Source organism: Rousettus aegyptiacus, unplaced genomic scaffold (assembly GCF_014176215.1).
Source record: "Rousettus aegyptiacus isolate mRouAeg1 unplaced genomic scaffold, mRouAeg1.p scaffold_m13_p_2, whole genome shotgun sequence".
In the NCBI taxonomy this organism is placed as follows: domain Eukaryota; kingdom Metazoa; phylum Chordata; class Mammalia; order Chiroptera; family Pteropodidae; genus Rousettus; species Rousettus aegyptiacus.
The window spans coordinates 94,689,775-94,711,141 of NW_023416295.1; the positions used below are offsets into that span (position 1 = coordinate 94,689,775).

Below are 21,367 nucleotides of genomic sequence, written 5' to 3' on the forward strand. Positions count from 1 at the left end.
TGTTTTACTTTCCGCAAACAGCTTCTCTAGCACTCAGGCTACTTTAACACTTGCTACTTATTTTTCTCTTGTCCATTAACAACTCAGGAGCTCTTTGTAGCTTTACTCTATCACTGTTCTTTTATGGAATGTAAAATTGTTATATTGTTCTCTCTCCAATTTTAGATGTCACTTTTAAAGTAGTTTTAACACTATAATGAATGGGTTTTTCTAGTTGTTCCAGAATTGGTGACCAGGGCCCACAGCTGAAGACAAAGAAGAGCTAAGTGAGCCACATAATAAAAGGAGCTTGCTAAGATGTCCAGAAAGAGTATTACTGTCTGCCAGTCCAATTCCACACATGCCTTTTTTGGTGTGAAGTTGGTGTGAGGGTGATACTAAGACTGGTAGAAGAAATTTCAATGTCATGGGGAGTATTTATTCATGTCTAAGCTAAGTGAGAGGGGTTCAAAGAGAATGTAACCCTAAATCCAAGAGTCTTAATCCTAAAGATTGGGTGTGAGTACAAGAAAAGGAGATTGGCATCTCATTCCTTTATTTGGTACCTACTTAGATGCATCAAACATGTTGATGTGCTTGTCTGAGGAGGAAAAAGTACAACTGGGGACAGATGGAAGGATGGGCAGAGAAGTACTGAGGCAGACTACATAGTGTCACTATTTGGAATGGAAAGGATGCATGAGTTTCCTATGGGCCATGATATTATAGGAAGCTGCTAGATTTGTGTCTTTTGGTTACTACTCTGCCCCTAGGGGGTCAATGTTAGCCAGAGAAGCAGCATCAGAGTATCCAATAGCATCAGAGAGAGGACCTTAAAACCAAAGGAGGAAGAAAAAAGAGGAATGAAAGAAAATAGAATTTGTCCCTTTCCCACTGCGGGCCCCTCACATGAGCTGAGGTAGGGAAGAAAAAAGGATTTCTGCTTTGTTGTTTCATATGCTTTCTGAAGTCATACATTAGAATAGTTTTTCCCCTAGAGTTTAATATAAATATGGAATCATACAATTTATACTCATCTATGTCTGGATTCTTTTGCTCAGTGTTTTTGAGATTCATCCACTGTATCTGTAGTTCGTTCCTATTTATTTCTGAGTAGTATTTCATTGCATGTTTATTCATTTACTTCTTGCGGTAGCCATCCTTCAAGACAGCCTTCAACGATCCCTGTCTCCAGTTATTCACATCATTGTGTTGTTCCCTCCACACTATGGAGGGTTGGTCTATGTGATCAACAGAATAAGGCAGAAATGATGGCATGTCACTTCTGAGACTATATTACAAAAGACATTGCAGCTTCTATCTTGGTTGCTCTCTTCCTCTCTCTTAGATCACGTGCTCAGGTAGAAGCCAGATGCCATGTCCTAAGTAACCCTCTAGAGAAGCCTAAATGCCACATGACAAAAATAGAAGTGAATCCTACAGCCCTAGTCAAGCATTCAGATAAGTGCAGACCTGGCCAAACGCCTGAGTGCAAACTCCTAAGGAATCCTGAGTCAGAACAACTAGCTAGGCTGCTCTAAGATTCCTGACTCTCAGGAACCACATGAGATTATAAATGTTTGTTGTGTTAAGATACTAAATTTAAGGTAATTTTATGCAATACTGTATAACAGATTTTGGTAACTGGGAATGGGGTATTGCTGTTAACAAAACCCCAAAACGTGGGAGTGCCCTTGGAACTGTGCAGCGGGAGGAGGCTGGAAGAGCTAGAAAAATTTTGAGGAGAGTCAATGAAAATCTAATCTGCCTTGAATGGACTGTTAGTAGTGATACAGACTTTGAAGAGACTACTAATGGGGTCTTAAGAAAGTGAGGAATATGTTATTGGGATCTTTGTGCCATACCAGAACTTTTGGCAACAACTTCATTTGCTTTTATGTAGAAAGTAAAAAGTGTACCTAATGAACTAAGTGATCTAGTTAAGAAGACTTCCGGCCAGAGGTCTGAAGATGTGTCCTGATTCCTTCTTGCTTCCTACATGAGAGGACAGAAATGCACTAACGTGGTCACTGCAAAGACAGCTTTAACTTGGTCTTTTTATGTTCATGGGACTTTACAAAAAAGCCTGATCTGATAATATTTTTAAAAAACCTCTCTACTTAAATTAGTTATATGTTACGTAAATTAGTCAATATTGGGCTTAAAAATAATCATTCTTTGTGATACACTTCCGTCTGATAGTTTGTCAAGATCATGAAGTCCCCCACTGGAAGTCATAGGTATAGAACATGCTAACTATGCAGTTTATTCAGGATGTCATCTTGAGGTCCAAGTGCTATAATACAACAGTCAGCAAAGTATACTCTGTCTTCATATGCCTTAAATTTTAAGTCTTAAGTTTCTGCTTCCACAAGAATATTTAGTCCTCTGTTCATTCAGAAGGTAGGGAAGGGCAAGTGAATGGAAGACTGCTGTTGAAAGCAGCAAATAAAACTGACTAGACATGTCTTTCTCTGGCTCACCATTATAATACAGAATATATGATGGCAACCCAAGATTTTACATTGTAGGTGGCCAAAGGCTGATTCTCCACTCTTATTGGCAACAAACTTCCATAAAGGATTACATTTCATAAGGAAAGGCTTTAAATGAGCAAGTAATCTACTGAAACCTCTATTTTCCTGGCTAGTCAAAAGGATTTTTCGTAACTTTTTTTTTTTTCCTTTTAGGAAAAGAGAATAAATCTAAAACGGTGATATTCATTAAAACTAGGTCATACGAGTAGATTATTAGTCCTTACACTTAGCTTTGTTCAGAAATATCCTATGTATATTATAGAGAGCCAACAACAAATTTGACTGGTAAGAATCCATTTATTGGGCTCCAATTTGGTAGTCCTAAATGTTACCCTAACAGGTGGGTCAAGGCCTGGGGCTAAGAATTTGAAAACCAAATCTAAGTTTTTTTTTTTTCCTAAATGTATCTGACCCATACTTTCATTCTTCAGAACAACGTTGAGCAAGTTCTTCCTAAAACTTAGTAAGAGCAAATCATATTTTTATATACAAAACAATAGATTTATATTCTTTACTCAAAACTATGCAATAGGTAGAGGCAGACACATTGCAAACAAAATAAAATGATCTCAGCTTGGCTTACTTAGAATCAATATTTAAATAGCACATTCTTTCATAGAAACTATGATTTAAAAAAAATCACGTGCACCAAAGTTGGAGTTGAAACAAATGATAACATTTTGTTGTAATCCTCAGTACCAAACAAAGGGAATTTACTGAACTTTCAAAAATTTATTCTCCTTTGGACCATGAATAAGCATGAGAAATTTTAGTCCAAAGGGTGATTTATTTGAAAAGTTCCAAGTGCCTGGGAGTGGTTATGAAAAAAGTGCTTTTTCAACCATAACTTCATAGTTAGCACATCGTGCTACTATAATAGACAGCAGCCTTCAATGCTATGAGGAGGGAAAGGTAGATGACAAATCTCTGTTTAAAGGTGAGCCAAGGGTCACCCCTAGAACATGTGAGAATAAAGGTCTAAAGTCAAAATAAGAAAGACATTAATCTATACACACATTCTATTCACTAATAACAAAGGAGTAAAATAACCCCAAATAAAGGAAGAAAAGGGAACAAGTCCATATTATAGGATAAATTGTTGCTGAGTAAGATATGTGTACAGGGCATTGAATACCATCATTACCAGTAACCAGCATTCTAACAAGAATAGGAAAGTCTGAAAGAATGTATAAATGTGGCTTTTTAGATGAGTAAATGTATACTAAGCTAGACTGCACTAAGTGCCAGTTCTGGTTCCTTGGGCATAATCAGCAGTTGTCAGAGTTCTGAGCTCCACCTGAAGAAGCAATAAAAAAGAGGGAAAGTATCATGCTGGGTATCATAGGTGCCATATGTAGCTCCTTGAGAGAGACTAAAAACTGTTAACTAGAGAGTAGATAGAACTTAATAAAAGACTTACAGTATAACTCATTTAATTCAGATTTTTTTTTTTTTCATACTGCACCTACTGAAAATACTTAGGGCAACCCATTTCCATCAAGAACTTAAAGATTAAGGAAATTACTGGTCTTGTGAAGGTTAAATAAGTAAAATACATACAATCCAATAGAAAACTAAGAAAGTATGTGAAAATACTTGACTCAAGAGTATAGGACTGCCCCCAGTGCCAATCAGGATCACCTGGGTATAATTTCAAAGGAAGTATCAGTGGGACAACTGGAAAAAGAGTGTGTGAACAGAAGAGTGTTATCAGCCTGGAGCAGTAGAATGGAAAATCAGAGACCAGGAGCAGGCTTTGGTCAACTGAGCACTGTGAAGATGAATCACAACATTAGTTAAGTATTTGGGAATCAGCAGCTTCTCTAAGTGAGAGACACCTTTCTGCAGAATATGTACCAGATCTTAACATACCACACAGCTCTGTACTACTCCTCTCAACAAGCAACTCTTGGTCTCTTTGAAGATACAAACTGATCTTCGTATTTCTCTAATAAAAATTAGGAGAGAGATAATTACCGTTTTATGATTGGAGAAACGAAGTATGAGCACACAGCAACTCATCCGAGTTTTTTCTGTGTCCATTAAATAAGTACATATGCATTATTTATGATTCTTCAGGCCTTAGCTATCCTTGGTCCATTTACAATTAATTCTTCTATTGAGCATAATGGAAACTTTTGTTCAAAAAATATGTAATAAAGACAAATTAAAATTAGTTTAGAGCTCTTAAAATGAGACAGATTGAGCAATCTGAGATTATGTGACAAATTACCAATAATTTTTTTGCTCAGTTTTTTCAAACTAAGTTGAAAAGTTGAAAATGCTTATGTGACAAAATACCTAGAAATACTGGATAAAGTAGTTGAACTTGCAGTAAAGGGAAGTCCCCAATAGTTACGTTTGTTTTGCTTACGCTCGTATCACCAGCACCCAGGAGAGGGCCTGGCACATAGTAAACAGTAAATAATAATTGTTAAATGTTGCTAAATGAATTTAGAAGAGAGTTTAGGAGGATCTGTTAACAGTAAAGGATGTGGGTCAAGGAAGAAGAGGTTCTTGGATAGCAGAGGAAGTGCTAAGGCTGAGTCTTGAATGACCTAGCCCCAGAGTTCCAATTAGGAAGAGTGATGTGGCAAGCACGCTATCTATACTTAAGTACAGGTCTGCTTTTCTTCTTAGCCTTTGGTATCTATAGCTGATTTGTGCTGTTAGCTTATCAGTGCCTTGACATTACTTTTTGTGAACTGGAACTATGCTACTAGTAATCTGTTTTCCTTACAGGAGATCTTGTTAGAAAATGATGAAAGAATTTTGTAAACACACCAAAGAGGGCAAATGAATGCACAACATTACAGATATCCAATGTGAGTATGTAAATAAAAGATGTGAGGCCTTTCTGAGTTTATAGAAACCTTTTTTTATACCCAGATGAATTTTCGATGTAAGTATGCCAAAGAGTAGATTTCCTGAGAGATGTCTTAATACTTCATTAATAAGAATAGTGCAGGTTCTGGAGAAGAATGAGAATAAAGAAGACATAAAGATTCATAGGTTTAATGTTGATAATTTTCATGATAAATTATGAATATGAGAAATATTTGAGAAGAAAAGGTTAAGGCCCCCAAAATTTCGTGATGTAATTCAGAAGAAGCTACTGAATTTTTAAAAAGCAACCAATCGAAATTTTGGGCTTCTCGTTATGACTTGATTGAATTATCAACTTCTCTTACTTAGACATAATTTGGCATTATCTTATTAAAGAAGGTAGAGCCTTTGCCTATGGAACTCAAGAGCTGAAAAGTTCATAGTAAATACCATCATCAGTCACTAAGTTTCCAGGGTAATCTGTGATTATGACAAATTAATATTTCAGAGGTGGTTATTTTAGATCATATTTTAATGATCTCTAAAAAGCAACTCACCCTGAAAAACAACTAAATTAATACAGTCTAAATCTCAAATGGGTGGTCAGGTAAATATTCTTTAAAAACAGTGGTGTTGAATCTGTACCCTGAAATGACTATTCTGACTGGCTGCCCTGAAGGAGACTGTAATCTCTCTTATTTTATGTATGTCATGCTCACTCTAGTGGTATCAGAACTGAAGCGGATTCTCTTAACCCCATGTTAAGGCCAAACAGACTGGCCACACAGGCTACCTCTGGATGGCTGTGGGGTTAGAAACTCTCTTTATGACCCACAGAGAGGGGTCCAAGTGACCAAACTCATCTCTATAATCACTCTGAATTTGAAAAGTCTCCATGTATGCAGGGTCCAAGCTTCTGGGAGGCTGGCCCCTGGCTAGCACTTTTAGGAGTGATTTGCAGAGTGCTCAAAGTAGGCAGAATGAGAGGCATTCCTGGGTGCATACTGTTTTACCACAGCATGTTTAGTCCTGATAGAGGACTGCCATCTCTGATGACATAAAAGAAGCTAAATTATACTTCGTTGTTATTTTATAGCTTTAAGTACATGTTATTTCTCTTAGTAATTTGTAAAAGAAGGACGAAAACACATCATTTCTTTTTTGTTTCAGGTTCTTCACAAGCAGAGAGGGGAGGGGTTGACATATAATAAACACCCTTTCCTATCTCTCAAGGGAACAAATGAATGTCATAAAAACTTGAACAAGCATTGTCTGTATTCTAATTCTAATACAATCTTTATAATTTACGACTGTGGGATTCCCACACAAGATAGTAAGTAAGACAATCGGTTCTAATTCTGATTTCACTACTTAACTGTTATGGAAATTTGGCCAAATAAAGGTAATCTTTCGGGATCTCAGGTGCTCCATCTGTATAATTAGGATAATACTCTCCAGAGTTGTGGTGGGGATTAGATATGATGTATAAAAAGCAACCGTGCCCAGAATATTGTAGACAATTGGTGAGAGCCATTTTTCTAGTTATAATATTTTCTCATAATTCCAAAAAGTCATACTAGTCAGGGTCTTAAAAAAGAAGCATGTATGCAAATAAAAAGTCATGGAACTAGAAAGTGAGAGAAACAGAATATATGCTTAGGAGTTATAATTTTCCTAGGGATAACAGCTTTGGGCAGGTGGGTATTTAAATGATGCTCTTCAATGATAAAAACGTAAGATTTAAGAAAGACATATTGGAATTAATTTTTAAAAATGCTACATTATAGTTGTAGCATTAAAAAATAGGTAGAAAAAGGAAGGATCAAAAGGTACCACTAATTACTATGTAATTAAAAACAGTATAAAACTGGTAGTGTTGAATCTATACCCTGAAATGACTATCCTGATTGTCTAAAGGATGAAGTATAAGCAATAGGTAAGCCTCCGTTTCAGGAGACAGCGCTTTAGATGTGAACTTCCCTGACTCCTTTACTTGCTGCAAACAAAACAAAACAAAACAAAACAAAACAAAACAAAACAAAACAAAACAAAACAAAACAAAACAAAACGGTATCACTGCCTCATTCTCCTAAGTACTCTGAGAAGGACGTTCTTCAAAGGAGTAGAACATACTGTACTAGTTGTGTAATTCTGAACAGGACAGTCAGGTTATCAGAGATGACTGAGAATGGGAGGCGGAGCTGCTGAAACCAGCCCTTTCCTTAAGGAACACACATCCCCTGTGGCACCGTTCTCACCATGGAACAGTGACCTTTGAAGAGGGGATCTAAAGCGCTGTAGGTTTGCTACCTGATTTATTTTCACACCAATCCTGTGAGGAAAGTAAAGTTATCCAAATTTTAAAGATGAGGAACATAAATCTCAGAGAAGCAATTTGTCTAACTGGTAATAGAGATAGCTAGAGTTACAACATAGGACTGATTAGCTCTCTCACAGGCCGTTATGGGAAAGAAAAACATTCGTCTTCCATTAATACAATATTTGACACACAGTAGATGCTCAGTGAATCTGAAATAAATAGGCAAATAAATCACATAATGCAGGATGATTTGATGAGGCTGTCAGCAGAAAAAGATAGTAAGGCCAGGGACTACCCTCTGCGGAGTGGTTTTGCCAAATGTTAAGGACCACTAGTATTTTAAGCACGAGACTGAGCTTCTTTAAGAAAAGTATCATGTCTTTTATTTCCCTCGTGCCTAAAAAACGTTGGAATAAAAGAATACATTGTTTGACATTTAATCCTAATGCAGAGATTACGAAATTGTAGTTGTAAATGAGATTGTCTAGATTCAAACCAAGTGAGTTTAAGTTCGTAGCCTTTACTCTTATGTTATTGTTGACTTTAAAAAACAAAAAACCATCTAGTCTGTCTTGAAAGGCCTAACTTGTCATGACACATCTGCATAGAGCACACAGGGCAAAGCCAGACTTCACACTAACAGCAAATATAATATGTTGGTTGTAAAAAGAAGAAAATAATGCTGAGTGAAAGGCCTTCCTGTGGCTGCTGTGGCTAAACTGGCCGTATTAACGCTTTCCAGAGTTCTATGTGAGTTTACGTTAAATCCAGCATGGGTGCTTGACAATCACAGGAGGGGCTTCTTCATGATTTATAGTCTGAACACACCGGTTGGCACCCACCACAACACATCTGTGGTTTGTTAGACAATCTTTAGATTTTATTTTTTTCATTGGTCCTGGCTCCTTTCTCTTATGTAGCGAAGTGCTACTCTGCCATGAATGAGTCAAGGGGTGGTGTGTGTGTGCAGACAGGGGGTGGCAGTGGTGCAAGGGTGGTGGTAAACGAATTGGGACCATATTAGAAGGTGATCCCCAAATCTGTAAATCCCTTGTTGCTTCACCTCTTCCTGACAGTAGGAATCGTACATGAACACCAGCAGCCCATCAGGCAGTGGCAGCTCCATTTACTGGAAAGCCTGGTCAGTGCTGACTGCTTCCTTGTTAGGAAATGACCTTTGATTGAGGCACATTCCAGAATTCAAGGACTGGAAGCTTTAAATTGAAATGGCACTGATGCCGTATCCTCTTTCCAAAAGGCCTTTTCCTTGTCCAAAAGTCAGTACACACACTTAGAAAAACTAAAGATCAAAATGTATTGGGCAAGACCTGTTCCTTCTTGCTCATAGCATCCCAGACACATTTTAAACGGGCAGATATGTGAAACTTTACATGGAAGGGAGACAGAAACACCGTTAGAAAGAACTTCCAAGAACTAATTATCTTTCTCCTTACATAGGTCACATCACCGCAGAGTATTCAAGGTATATGGTTAGATATAAGATATCAGGAATTTTTTTGGCCATTCTTTTCTAATATTATAAATTCATGGATTAATTAATATCATTAACTTTCACCTAATGAAAACATACAGTCTTGAGAGCCAAGTAATCAAAAGCCACTGTGAATGAGATAGAGTATTCTAGTTTGCTAAACATTATATTATATTTGGTGTCTTAAGGACGATGAACTAGTTAAATCATATGTCTATATAGTCAGGCCTAACTACTTAAAAGAACTGGTATCCATAAATATATATACTCAAGTACAAACCAGTGAAAGTCCTTCCTCAACAATACTCTCCTATTTCATATTATGGGCTCCTCCCTGTTACTGAGGTATAATTGACAAATATAAATTATATATATTTCCATGGCCTCACATAGTTACCATTTTTTTGAGGGTTTAGTTAAGAACACTTACGATCTACTCTCTTAGCACATTTCAAATATGCAACACAGTGTTAACTATAGTCACCATGCTGTACATTAGATCTCCAGAACTCATTATCTTGTGCAACTGAAATTTTGCACCTATTGACCAGCATCTACCTTCCCATTTTTCCCACCCCTCTCAGCCCATGGCAACTTATCTGCTTTGATAAGCCAAATTTCAGTTTTGTACTACTGGGCAGAAGTCTAACAATAAGCACATTCTTCCAGTTTTACTTAACAGGCACTCAAATATTGGATGATGTCTTTTTCTTGTGACAAATTATTTTAGGACACTGGAAAAGTTTTCTTTTACTTGTAAATGAGCAATGGGTTGTTTTTGCTGGTCATCTAACTACGCTATTGATAAGGGACATCTTTTGGTGTTTTCTCAGCAAAGTCAGCCACATAAATAAACATAAAGTCTATTTATGAGCAGTTTTAATATTGGTTTACAGAGAAAATACCTTTCATGTGTAAATATTAATTTTTGCTAATCTGAGCATTAACTATTATGACCTAAATGCTATCAATTGATGATGGAGACTTCAAAATAGAAAACAAGAAATTCCTTTAAGTGAAAAACTCTTTCCCAGTCTGACTACTTCAGGTAAAGAGCGAATCTTGGCAACCAAAATGCAGAGAAATGTAACTGAGAAGGCAGGAGACGACAGTGGAAGACGGGGCTGTGGACACTGTCACTAGAACAGGGATGGCCAGTGAGGCTACGAAAGATAACGAAGGTGACTCGGATGTAAAATTTCAGCTTTCTCCAATATTTTCAAAGGGAACATTTCTTCCCCAGTTTTTAAATTGTGGTAACATATACATAACATAAAATCTACCATTTTAACCATTTTTAAGTATATAGTTCTGTCCATTAAGTACAGTTACACTGGTTGTGCAAAAATCAAAGGGGAAATTTTTAGCTTTTATTTTCAGATGAAAGGCCTTATAGAAAAAGTAAGCATTAAATCTGGGGATGGTTTAGATTGGGAAAGAAAAGGGCAAAATTTTGATCTTATCTTTAGAGCTTACTCACCCCTGAATAACTGGAAATTGTTTAAATAAAAATACATTTAGTACCTTCTGTAGTAGAAATCTAATTCAATATAAAAAAAATAAGCCCCTTTCATTTCAAATGGGCGGTATTTCACTAATTTCACCCAGACATTGCAACAGGTTAAAAAATATTCTCAGTTTTATATCCCACATGGGAGAAACCTATATAATTTTATTAAACAATATCACCCCAATAAATTTAATTAAAAAACCCACATTCTCACAGAAGATGTGTGACATTTTCTAAACAGGTCCTCTTAGCCAAGAATACTCTGCATTTCCTAGACATAGCTGGAAATTTGTGATGGTTAAAACTTATGCTTATGAAAATTAACTAGACACAAAAATTAGATGTCTATTATTAGATATGAGATCTTAGTATATAAGCTGGCAAAGACATGGGTAGAGGATGGCGTGAAAGCTCATCCCAATGACCGTCCTCCAGGAAACCCTCCTGGCACTTAATCATACCTGCTGTTTGAGCTGCTGAACCAGACGATCCTTCTCCCGCTTTAGTGCAGCCACTTCCTCTTGGGTCTTTTTCTTAGAGGATGAAAGCTCCAAAAGAGCGATATTGGCATCTTTTTCACTAATGGCAGCCAGAAGAGCTTCCTGCCTGCAAAAGAAAGAAAATGCCAAGATTTTCATTTAATCCTCAACAATCCTTTGAAGTTACTATAATTTTTACCCCCATTTTATGGGTGATGAAACTAAGGCTTGGCCAAATTTGCACTTGAAGTAAATGGTATAGCCAGGAATCCCATTCAGATTTTCCTGACTCTGAATGTCTTTACATGTTGTCATACTGACATCCCAATAAAGAGTTCCTAGACAAAGTTAAACTTGAAAAGCATACAAAGGTAATGACTTTCCTAAGAATAATCTTGTCACCTGTATACTTGACCCATTTAATTCATTTTTTGATAAGTATTTAGTAGCTTCCATGCAAAATAAGGCATTACTGAAATTAAAAACACTTTTATGTACAGAGTGTATAACAAATTGTAAACATCAGTAAACCAGCCATCTGTTTCTGGGGCATTCTGAACATCTACAGTTCTTTTTATCTCATCAGTGCAAATAAGTTTCCAGTCATGGATATAGCTGGCAATGATCTGTACACTTTAAAACAAAAATTTAAACTTTACAGATTCCTTATGATTTAGCTAACTAACTCTTTGGTTAATATCCAGAAAATAAAAGAAGGTGGGATTAAGTAGGGGGCAGTGGACAAGAAAATTTACAAAATAATCAGAATGAAGTTGGTGAACAATTAGTCTCATTGTCCAAAATGCATTCCTCAATAGCTCATCTTTAATGTAAGTCATCTGTAGGAAGCCAGATTTGATTTACAGGAACTATATAAGTGGCCTGAGCTTTTGACCTGAGGAAATGCTGAATCTGAGAATGGATTGCCCAAGTTTAACCTTGCTTCTGTCTTTTGTTAAAATAATTATGCTTCAATAGCAGTCATATGGAAGAGTTTTAGTTTGGCCACAAACTGGAAGACTATCTTTTGAATAGTCTGATTAGGATATTTTGTATTCTGGATGGGTAGGTCTGAGGAGCTGTGAACAAGCAGTACTAACAGAGGGAGGATGTAGCTGACTGAGTTTACCTCATGGAAATGAAGATTTGTTTAGTGAATGTTTGCTGTTGGGAGGGAAGAAGATTCTTGCTGACCCCAGTATAACTGTCCACTATCCTTACACTCTATATAATTCTAAGAAACTGCAGATGGCTTATCCCAGGAAGCTCTAGTCAACACCGAAGGGATAATGACCACCTAAATATATCCACTGACCACTTGAAAAAAAAATGTTAAGTGGTGAAATGAGCTTAAAGGTGAAGGAGTTCAAGATGGTCTCACTATGCGGTTTCCTGTTGATTGCTATCATCTGTTCCTTTTTTGGGAAGCACCAAGACTGACAAAGCTGAAATGAGAAATGCACTTTCTTAATTAGGGTGCTGCATTTCTGTGCAACAACAGTCAGAATCACACATTTAGCAGCAGGCAAACAAAAGATGAATGAAAGATAAATTATTCTATCCAATTAGATCGAATCATGAGCACGCACCTTTGCTGAATGCAAGATACACAGGTGATCTACTCTGAGTTCCAGTCTATGCTTAAGGAAAGCATCATAACATGAAATAGTAAAAACTATCATATATTGAAGCATCTTGACTGAATTCCAAATTCTTTTATAAATGAATATGCTTGGCCAGCTAGTGTGGTACAGTTAATCTTTGGGGTAAAATGTCACATTCCCAAACTGCAATATGATATAACAGGTGACAATTCAGATCCTAAATTTTAAAATAAAGAGTGTGGGAATGAAGGAAAATTATTCACATTGGAATGTCTTTTTGATAGAGAAAATAATTTAAAGTCTTTTTTCTTTTTATATATAATTCAAATAGAAATTTTATAATGTCTTTGATGCCATTTGTTTTTTATTCAGCACTGATAATATGAACTGCACAGAATCAAGCTTTCTCTCCCATACACATGACTCTCACTCTAAAAATTCCCTAATAGATTAACATACTTTCCATTTTGAAAGTCTACTCTTGATATTGATGTTTACATGTGTATGTGCCTAAAAAGGGCAATTCATAGTCAAGAGAATGAAAAGCTTTGATTACATATTATACGTATAATCATATAAATTCTGGGTACTGTAAGTAACTTTTATGGACATATTAGCTTTTGGGTTTTTCTTTTGTTTTTGGAAAGAGAAAGTATTGTTCTGTTTATAATTTTGGTGAATTTGAAATGGACACTATAGGGGAGAACAACCTCTAGAAAAAATGTAATATTATTATTAGGCAATAATATCAAAGCTAATAAATAGTAACAGCCACTTAACTTTTGGGGTAGAAGAAAAATTGTCATTCCCTTAACACATCTGCTAGAAAACACCATATGGTATAGTCGACCTTATGTGGTTAAGTCATACAGAGAGCATTCAAAATTGTCTAAACCAAAAAATTTTATTAAGAACAACCTGCTTTTCAGAGGGAATGAAATTCAGAGTGAAAAAATCCAATTGCAAAATGAATCTTAGTTTAGTAGCTACCTACCCTTTATATAACTGCTTCTTTGAAAAAAAGGTATTTCCTGGTAAAATTAACATGCATTCATTGAAGAAAAGCTGAAAGATACAGAAAACTATATATATATAAACCCCACCAGAAATATTTCCTTCTTTAATCAGAGTCAATTGCTTTAGATCTGGAAGTCACTATTCTAATTCTAATATGGCTGTTTAAAAGAAAATGAAGCTTGTTGGAGATTAATAATTGACCTTAAGAGCTTTACTCACTAAAGGCTATGAAAAGGAAGACTTCCTAGTGGAGCACATTCTGACTTCATTTCTCATGAGCCCCAGGGAATAATCTAAGCACATAAAATATGAAAGGTAATATATGTATGCCACGAGCCCAGAGCAAAATAAGAACCGCAATGCTCTTCCTGCCAAATTACTCTTCTTGTTCTGTTAGTGTCTTTTCAGTTAAACAAAATGAAAAATATGGACAAGTAATCTTTCAAAGTGATTAGTTAACCCCCTACTGCATGACTAACATGCCATGTTACCTAATGAGTAGTAGCAGAAATCTAACTTTGTGAGTCATTAAAGTGGTCTATTCACTCCATTCCTGGTGCTTTAAACTACCAGAACAGTTCAACCTGCCCTTTGACTCGCAAATCCTAATAGAATCAAGATGTCTCTAAAAGGATTCTGCTGTGGCATTCGAGGTTCAAGTAACAGTAAGACCACCACCTTCTCTGTCCCCTTCCCCCTTCTGAGCAAATTTCAGAAACAGGAGGCAAATACCCAAAGTGAATGAAGCTCAAAATCCTTTTGATAATTCCTGAATCCTTGAGAACAACACGTTAGCCTTTTGTAACTAGTCAATAAGAGATATAACTAATGTTGGAATGACAGCAGTTAATTTAAGAAACTCCTAAATATGTGTGTATGTTTGTTTAAAAGAAATGCAATGTACAAAAGGAGTATAAATGAAGGGATGTTACCAGGGTTTATTTTCTCCTCTTTCTCCAACTGGGTATATCAAGTGTAATGATTACATAATCATGTTTCATAAATTCAATAATTCTGAAAACATCAGTGAAAAGATAATGCAAGAATGAGAGTGTAGCTTTAGACATTGTCATGGACATGTAGGTATAGTTTAATCTACTTCAATTTTATAATAAATTTAAAATCCAGATTTTTTTAAAAAATAAAGTTTATTGGGGTAACACTGGTTAATAACATTACATAAGTTTCAGATTTACAGCTTTATAATACGACATCTGTAAAGTCTAGTCTCCTCTGTCACCACATATTTGACCCCTTTAATCCTCCCCTCCCCTATTTCTCTTCCTGGTAGCCATCATTCTGTTGTTGGCTGAATCTATGAATTTGTTCTGTTTGTTCATTTGTTGCTTTTTGTTAAAATCTAGATTCTTTTATTGATGCTCCCTTGATTCTGATGCCTCCTTTGTTATTTAACTACTTAACTATCTAGAGTAAGTAGCAAACTACTAGGATATCTCTTCAACCATTTCATCTCATTTCTTTTTCATTACTATTTTCTCCAAAATACTTTACAGGGGTCTCAGAGAGTCTGGCAGATATACTACGTTAATTAAGCTCAATGAAAACCAGTCTGTAGGTGAGCCTATGTAGGCAAGCCTGATTGAAATGTCTTATTATCTCCTGTCTAGGTCATCTTTATTTAGATACTCAAAAATATTTTTAATGTAAAATGTCAACACTAACTAACGTTTACCATCCACCATAACGAATTTTCTTTTCGATGTTAATTGAATCATCATATTCCTAGGTCTGTAAGCTAACAACATTTAAATAATTTGATTTCTTCTTTGCTTCCCATAACCAATACTCGAATTTTGTTGGTTCTTCTTAAATAGCTTTTAAATAACCCAACACTTTGTATCTGCATGCTCACCATCATAGACATTACCATACTTTTAACATGGACCTATATTATTTTTAAAACTTCTTTGATTTGCCCATCATTCTATACTGTTCTATTCCTCCAATGCCATTTTATCTGGTGTCTGACAATATCAAATGCTTTAGGCTAATATTTGACCAACTAAAATTTTCAACCTATTTCTTCCTCATTGTCTACCAAGGACTCTCTGTTTATGCTATGCTCTCTACCCAAAATGCCTTAGCTTTCCCTTCTTCTAAATCTGGTTCCACACCTGACTGCTAATTTCTTTCTATTCAAACAGCTTTTCTTTTAGCATTTTCACAGTTTACTTTATATTAAACAGCCATTTGCTCTATAAATGTCTTCCAGTTCTTCTACAGGTGGAGGATCTGTTTCCTCAGCTATCTTATGTTCATGGCTTAGGTCTTTAAATTTTTCTTTCAATGTTTCTACAAGTTTATTGATCTTTCAATTTATTAGTTCGCTAATTTAAAAAAATTAAAAAGTTTTCAATGTGGTAAAACAGACATACAAAATTTATCATCTTAACTATTTTTCAGAGTATAGTCCAGTAGTACATTCATACCATTGTACAACCAATCCCCAGAACCCTCTTCATCTTGCAAAATTAAACTATACCTATTAAACAACTCCCCATTCTCCCTTCTCCCCAGCTCCTGGCAACCACCATTGACTTTCCATCTCTATGAATTTATCTACTCTAGATACTTCATGTAAAGGGAATCATGTAGTATTTGCCTTTTTGTGATTGGCTTATATAACATAATGTCCTTAAGGTTCACATATTGGTAGCATGTGTCAGAATTTCCTTCTTTTTCAAAGCTCAGTAATATTCCACTGTATGTATACACCACAGTTTGTTTATCCATTCATCAGTCAGTGGACATTTGAGTTGCTTCCACCTTTTGGTAATTATGAATAATGCTCCTACCTTGTATTTTTAAAATATTTTCCTTCTAGACACTTGGTTTATGGTTTTACACACCAGGAACTTGCAAATATTGTAAACTCTGCATTGAATATACTTAAACCATTTATATTTTTTTCTTTCCTGGCACAGAGAAGGCATTTCATAAATGTATCACAAACCAACAACTCCACCAATCTCTAAATTGATCTCTAAAAATCTACATCTCTCATCCAGTCATTGTTGGACTAGGAAGGTGGTGGTGGGAACAGCCAAGATCAGATGGACCGAGCAGAAGAGGCAAGGTCTGAGGTGGAAGCACTGACAGGATTTAGTGAATGATGGCAGTAGCCTCATTGAAGCCCTGATGCTCTTCCTTATTAAGTCTATTTCAAAACTGTAATATACAACCATGGCTTCAGGGCCACTAGATTAGATACAATTTAGAATTTCTGTGAACAATTTGCCACTTAATGTTAAATGTTATTTGCAGTAATATTGAAAATCTGTTCAAGAAACTGGAGGTGAGTCTACAGCCATGCTGCCCTAAGCATGCCCGATATCATCTGATCTTGGAAGCTAAGCAGGGTCGGGCCTGGTTAGTACCTGGATGGGAGACCACCTAAAAATACCAGGTACTGTAGGTGTAAAAACAAACAAACAAACAAACTGGAAGTGATATTTATAGGAGTTCCAATATCTGGTTACTTGAAATAAATATTCAGTTATACAAAAGCCTGTCCAATCATCTAGAGGGCCGTAAGACAATGACGCCTGAAGAAGTACTAGAAATACAATAAAGCAATTTGGAGATAAAAGATCTAAAATAAAGAAAGAACCTCATGGGAAAACAGAATGGCTTTAAGGAGCACTGGCATCTAGCTCCTCTTCCATGAATATTTTAAATATAATTGAGCTTCCATGACTTTAAACAAGGTCCCAATAAACTCCAGACATTTTTTCTACTTCCCAACCGCCATGTTTCATACAAAGAATCAGATATTAATTCCATCCCTTACTGATTAGCTGAAAACAAGTAAATGCCTTTTGAAAACTACACCTTCAGCTTTTTTATGGATAGTCATTGTCTTATATATAATGCATTCTGTGGTCCAATGTTTTGCTTTCCTGGAGGCACTTTCATAAAAGAAATTCCATGAGACATTTTTACTCCATTTTCATAACTGTGGAATGTGAATTCGAACTACATTTTTAACAAAAAACCCAATTGAAAAATGGGCAGAGGACCTGAACAAATACTTCTCTCAAGAAGACATACAAATGGCCAACAGATGTATAAAAAGATGCTCAACCTCACTAGCTATTTGCAAATGCAAATCAAAACCACAATGAGATACCACCTCACACCTGTTAGAATAGTTGTCATCAACAGGATAAGTAATAACAAGTGTTGGAGAGGTTGTGGGGGGAAAGGAACCCTCATACACTCCTGGTGGGAATGTAAATTGGTACAGCCACTATGGAAAACAGTATGGAGCGTCCTCAAAAAATTAAGAATAGAATTACCATATGACCCAGCAATCCCTCTAGATATCTATCCCCAAAATTTGAAAGCATTTATCTGTAAGGATATATGCACCCAAATATTCTTACAGCATTATTCATTGTGGCCAAGACATGGAAACAACCAAAATGTCCTTCAATAGATGATTGGCTAAAGAAGCTGTGGTATGCATATACAATGGAATATTACTCAGCCATAAGATGAAATACTGCCATTTGTGACACGTGGATGGGTCTTGAGATTATCATGCTAAATATAATGAGTTAGATAGAAAAAGTTGAGAACCAAATGATTTCACTCGCATGTGGGATATAAACTGAAATCAAGAAATGAATAAGACAAACAGAGACTCATGGGCATAGGAAACAGTTTAGTGGTTATCAGAGGGAAAGTGGGGAGGAGGAGAAGGTAGATAAGGGTAAAGGGGGTCAAATACAAGGTGATGGAAGGAAATTTAACTTTGGGTGGTAAAACATACAATGCAACATACAGATGACATATTATTGAACCATACACTTGAAACCGATATAATTTTATTAATCAATGCCACCCAGATAAATTTAATAAACAAACAAACAAACAAATAACCTAGGTTTTTAGATCTAGGTCTTGTTTGTTTATAGTGCTCAAGATTAAGAAGGCAGAAGGGGTCTGGGTTTTTAACCACAATATCAGCTTCCCTTAAGAGAATGTGAGGTTGGTATGCAAAGCTCATTTTGCTAAAGCACAGATTTCTTTAGTAGATAACAAGTTCTTCTTTTTATTTTTTTTATTAAGAAAATGGTTCTATTTCCAATAACAGCAAAAAGAATATAACATTTAGGAATCAATTTAACAAAAAGTATAAAACCTTACTCCAAAAACTAGAAAACATTATTGAAAGAAATTAAAGAAGACCTATATAAATATAAAGACATTCTGTTTATGGTTCAGAAGACAATGTAGATAACACATTTTTTATTATCTTAATACAAACAGGCATTTTATTTTTCAGGCCAGAGACTGAGATAGAGTGACCTCAATTTCATGTGCCGATCTTTGAATATTTTTCTCTCACCTTTTATGTCCATCCTTTAAAGTCAACACTTATCTTCCCTGTATAAAGCCTTCTCAAGCTACTCTACTTCTGGCATCTTTCACTTGTCAAATCACATAGAACTTAATATATATATATATATATACCATATATTGTTTTGGAAGAGACAATCCTGGTAGGCTGGGAAGAATTTTTAAAAATAACATGTTACACATATTTAAATCTTCAGTACTCAAGATAGGGTTTAAGTTTCTTGAGTATAGGGACCTTATCTTAACTTCACTGTATTCTCCACATATAAGCTCTTCATAGAGCTTACTCTAATGCTTACCCCATTACTTGATCACAGAAAGCAAATACCTTTTTTGCATATAAGCTCATCCAGAGTCATTATTACACTTACTCTTCTTTATGCTAATCTTTTAAAGATGAAACTTTCTTAAAGAAGTCTCAGTACATTAAAGATGGTTAGAGCCCTACAGAAAAGAGCATCCCCTTCTGACTCTATTAAGAAACATTTACATGATACTCTGTCAGACAGAAAAAGCTGAGAACCATATCATTTCACTTGTATGTGAGATATAAAACTGAAAGCAACAAACAAACAAGACAAATGAACAAAAACTCATAGACACAGACAACAGTTTAGTGGTTACCAGAGGGAAAGAGGTGAGGGGGCGGGGTGGTAGAAAAGGGTAAAGGGGGACAAATATATGATGGAAGGAGATCTGACTTTGGGTGGTGAGTGAACAATGCAATACACAGATGACGTACTATTGGACTGCACATTTGAAATCTGTAATTTTATTAATCAATGCCACCCCAGTAAATTTAATGAGAAGAAAGAAACATCTACAATAAAAACTAAATAGGATTATAGAGGGAAAGCATGATATGACCTTGAAGGAAGCTGACACTTTTGCATAAAGCCAAATCCCATAAGATTTCTGAACGTGAGCCTTTGACACAAGCTACTCTGCAATTTAATGTTCTAATGATTCTTCAGAGGGAACAAAATCTATTTCTTTTTAGTGTGTCAAAAAATGTAAGAAATTTATCCCATTCATATTTAATATTATCTTAACGAACAACAAAGGCATCTTTAAGAAAAGGCATACAGCTGAATGAAGAAACGGGAGCAAATGTTTTAGTTACTATAGACATTATAGATATCATAGTTACAGACTGCAGTGATGTAACAATGGAAGTAACCTCACTGAGCTATATTAGAAACTCTCAAAAATTATACTAGGTCACAAAAGCCTGCTACTGAGAAAAGGAATTTAACAACTTTGCTAGTTCATTTTTTAGGTATTTTTATGTGCTTAGCTCTAGGTCCGGAAGCATGAACTACTTCACTTACTAGCCTGAGTCCTGACACTGAGATTCCTACTACCACACGCAAAACAAGATATGTTAATCAATTACCAAATACGTGGAGTGCCTACTACATGCCAGGTTTTATTCTAAGTACTACTGATATACTGACATGATGGCTTCACAGACCTTGGTCTATCACAGAAGCTAGACATTAAGCAAAATTATGCACACAACTAAATAATTTTAATAAACTTTTCTCTCTTTGTTAGATGTCACACCATCTTTAATAAGCCCTTTTTATATCTACTGATGATATCCATGTGCCAAAATGTTAGAAAATTCCTTCTGTATTAAAAAACCAACAAAATCTTTAACCAAGGTTTCTTTTAACAAAGTCTGGGGCACCCACCTTAAATTTTATATGTAGACGACAAAAAGATTGACTTTGTTAAGACCGGAGCAAATGTTGAGGCACTTGCAAAATGCACTTGGCTACAAGGTCATAATAAATATAGCAAAATCTACATTCCATGATTATACTGGCTTGCCCCAAAGCAAATGGCCTCAATTCTACAGGTTCCCTGGATTACTGAAAGTTTAATATCACTAATATATAAAGATGATCCTTATTCCATTTTTCCTTAAAACATAGCAAAAGTTATTTACTTGCTTCCTTCATGAACTATATACCTGTACCTATACTTCAAATGAAGATAAGTTCTTCAAAAAATTCATTTTGGGAAGTTATATAAAAACATTTATTCTAATGATGCTGCCAAATTTTAAACTGGTTTCAAAACTTATGCTATCATATGGCATTAGGATAAATATTCTTTTTTATTTTTGACATCAAGTCTGAGGCATTAAAGTTAAACAACAAATCAGGATGATATGCTTTTGGGACCAAAATGAGGTGTAACTACATATTTA

The 21,367-nt window shown here is 35.6% G+C and overlaps 1 protein-coding gene and 1 pseudogene across 15 annotated transcripts in view; one reads left to right on the forward strand and one right to left on the reverse strand.

Annotated features, from left to right (window-relative positions):
- ERC1 (ELKS/RAB6-interacting/CAST family member 1) overlaps positions 1-21,367 on the reverse strand; it is a 467,374-nt gene that overhangs the window by 103,930 nt on the left and 342,077 nt on the right. For all 15 annotated transcript variants that reach the window (XR_004955596.1, XR_004955594.1, XR_004955595.1 and 12 more), the window contains one exon: positions 11,126-11,270. Coding sequence is in view for 12 of the 15 variants with exons in the window: in XM_036236315.1 (XP_036092208.1) it covers positions 11,126-11,270 (145 nt within the window). In the remaining 3 variants the exon portion in view is untranslated. The remainder of the gene's footprint in view (positions 1-11,125; positions 11,271-21,367) is intronic.
- Positions 17,085-17,203, forward strand: LOC118614163 (annotated as a pseudogene).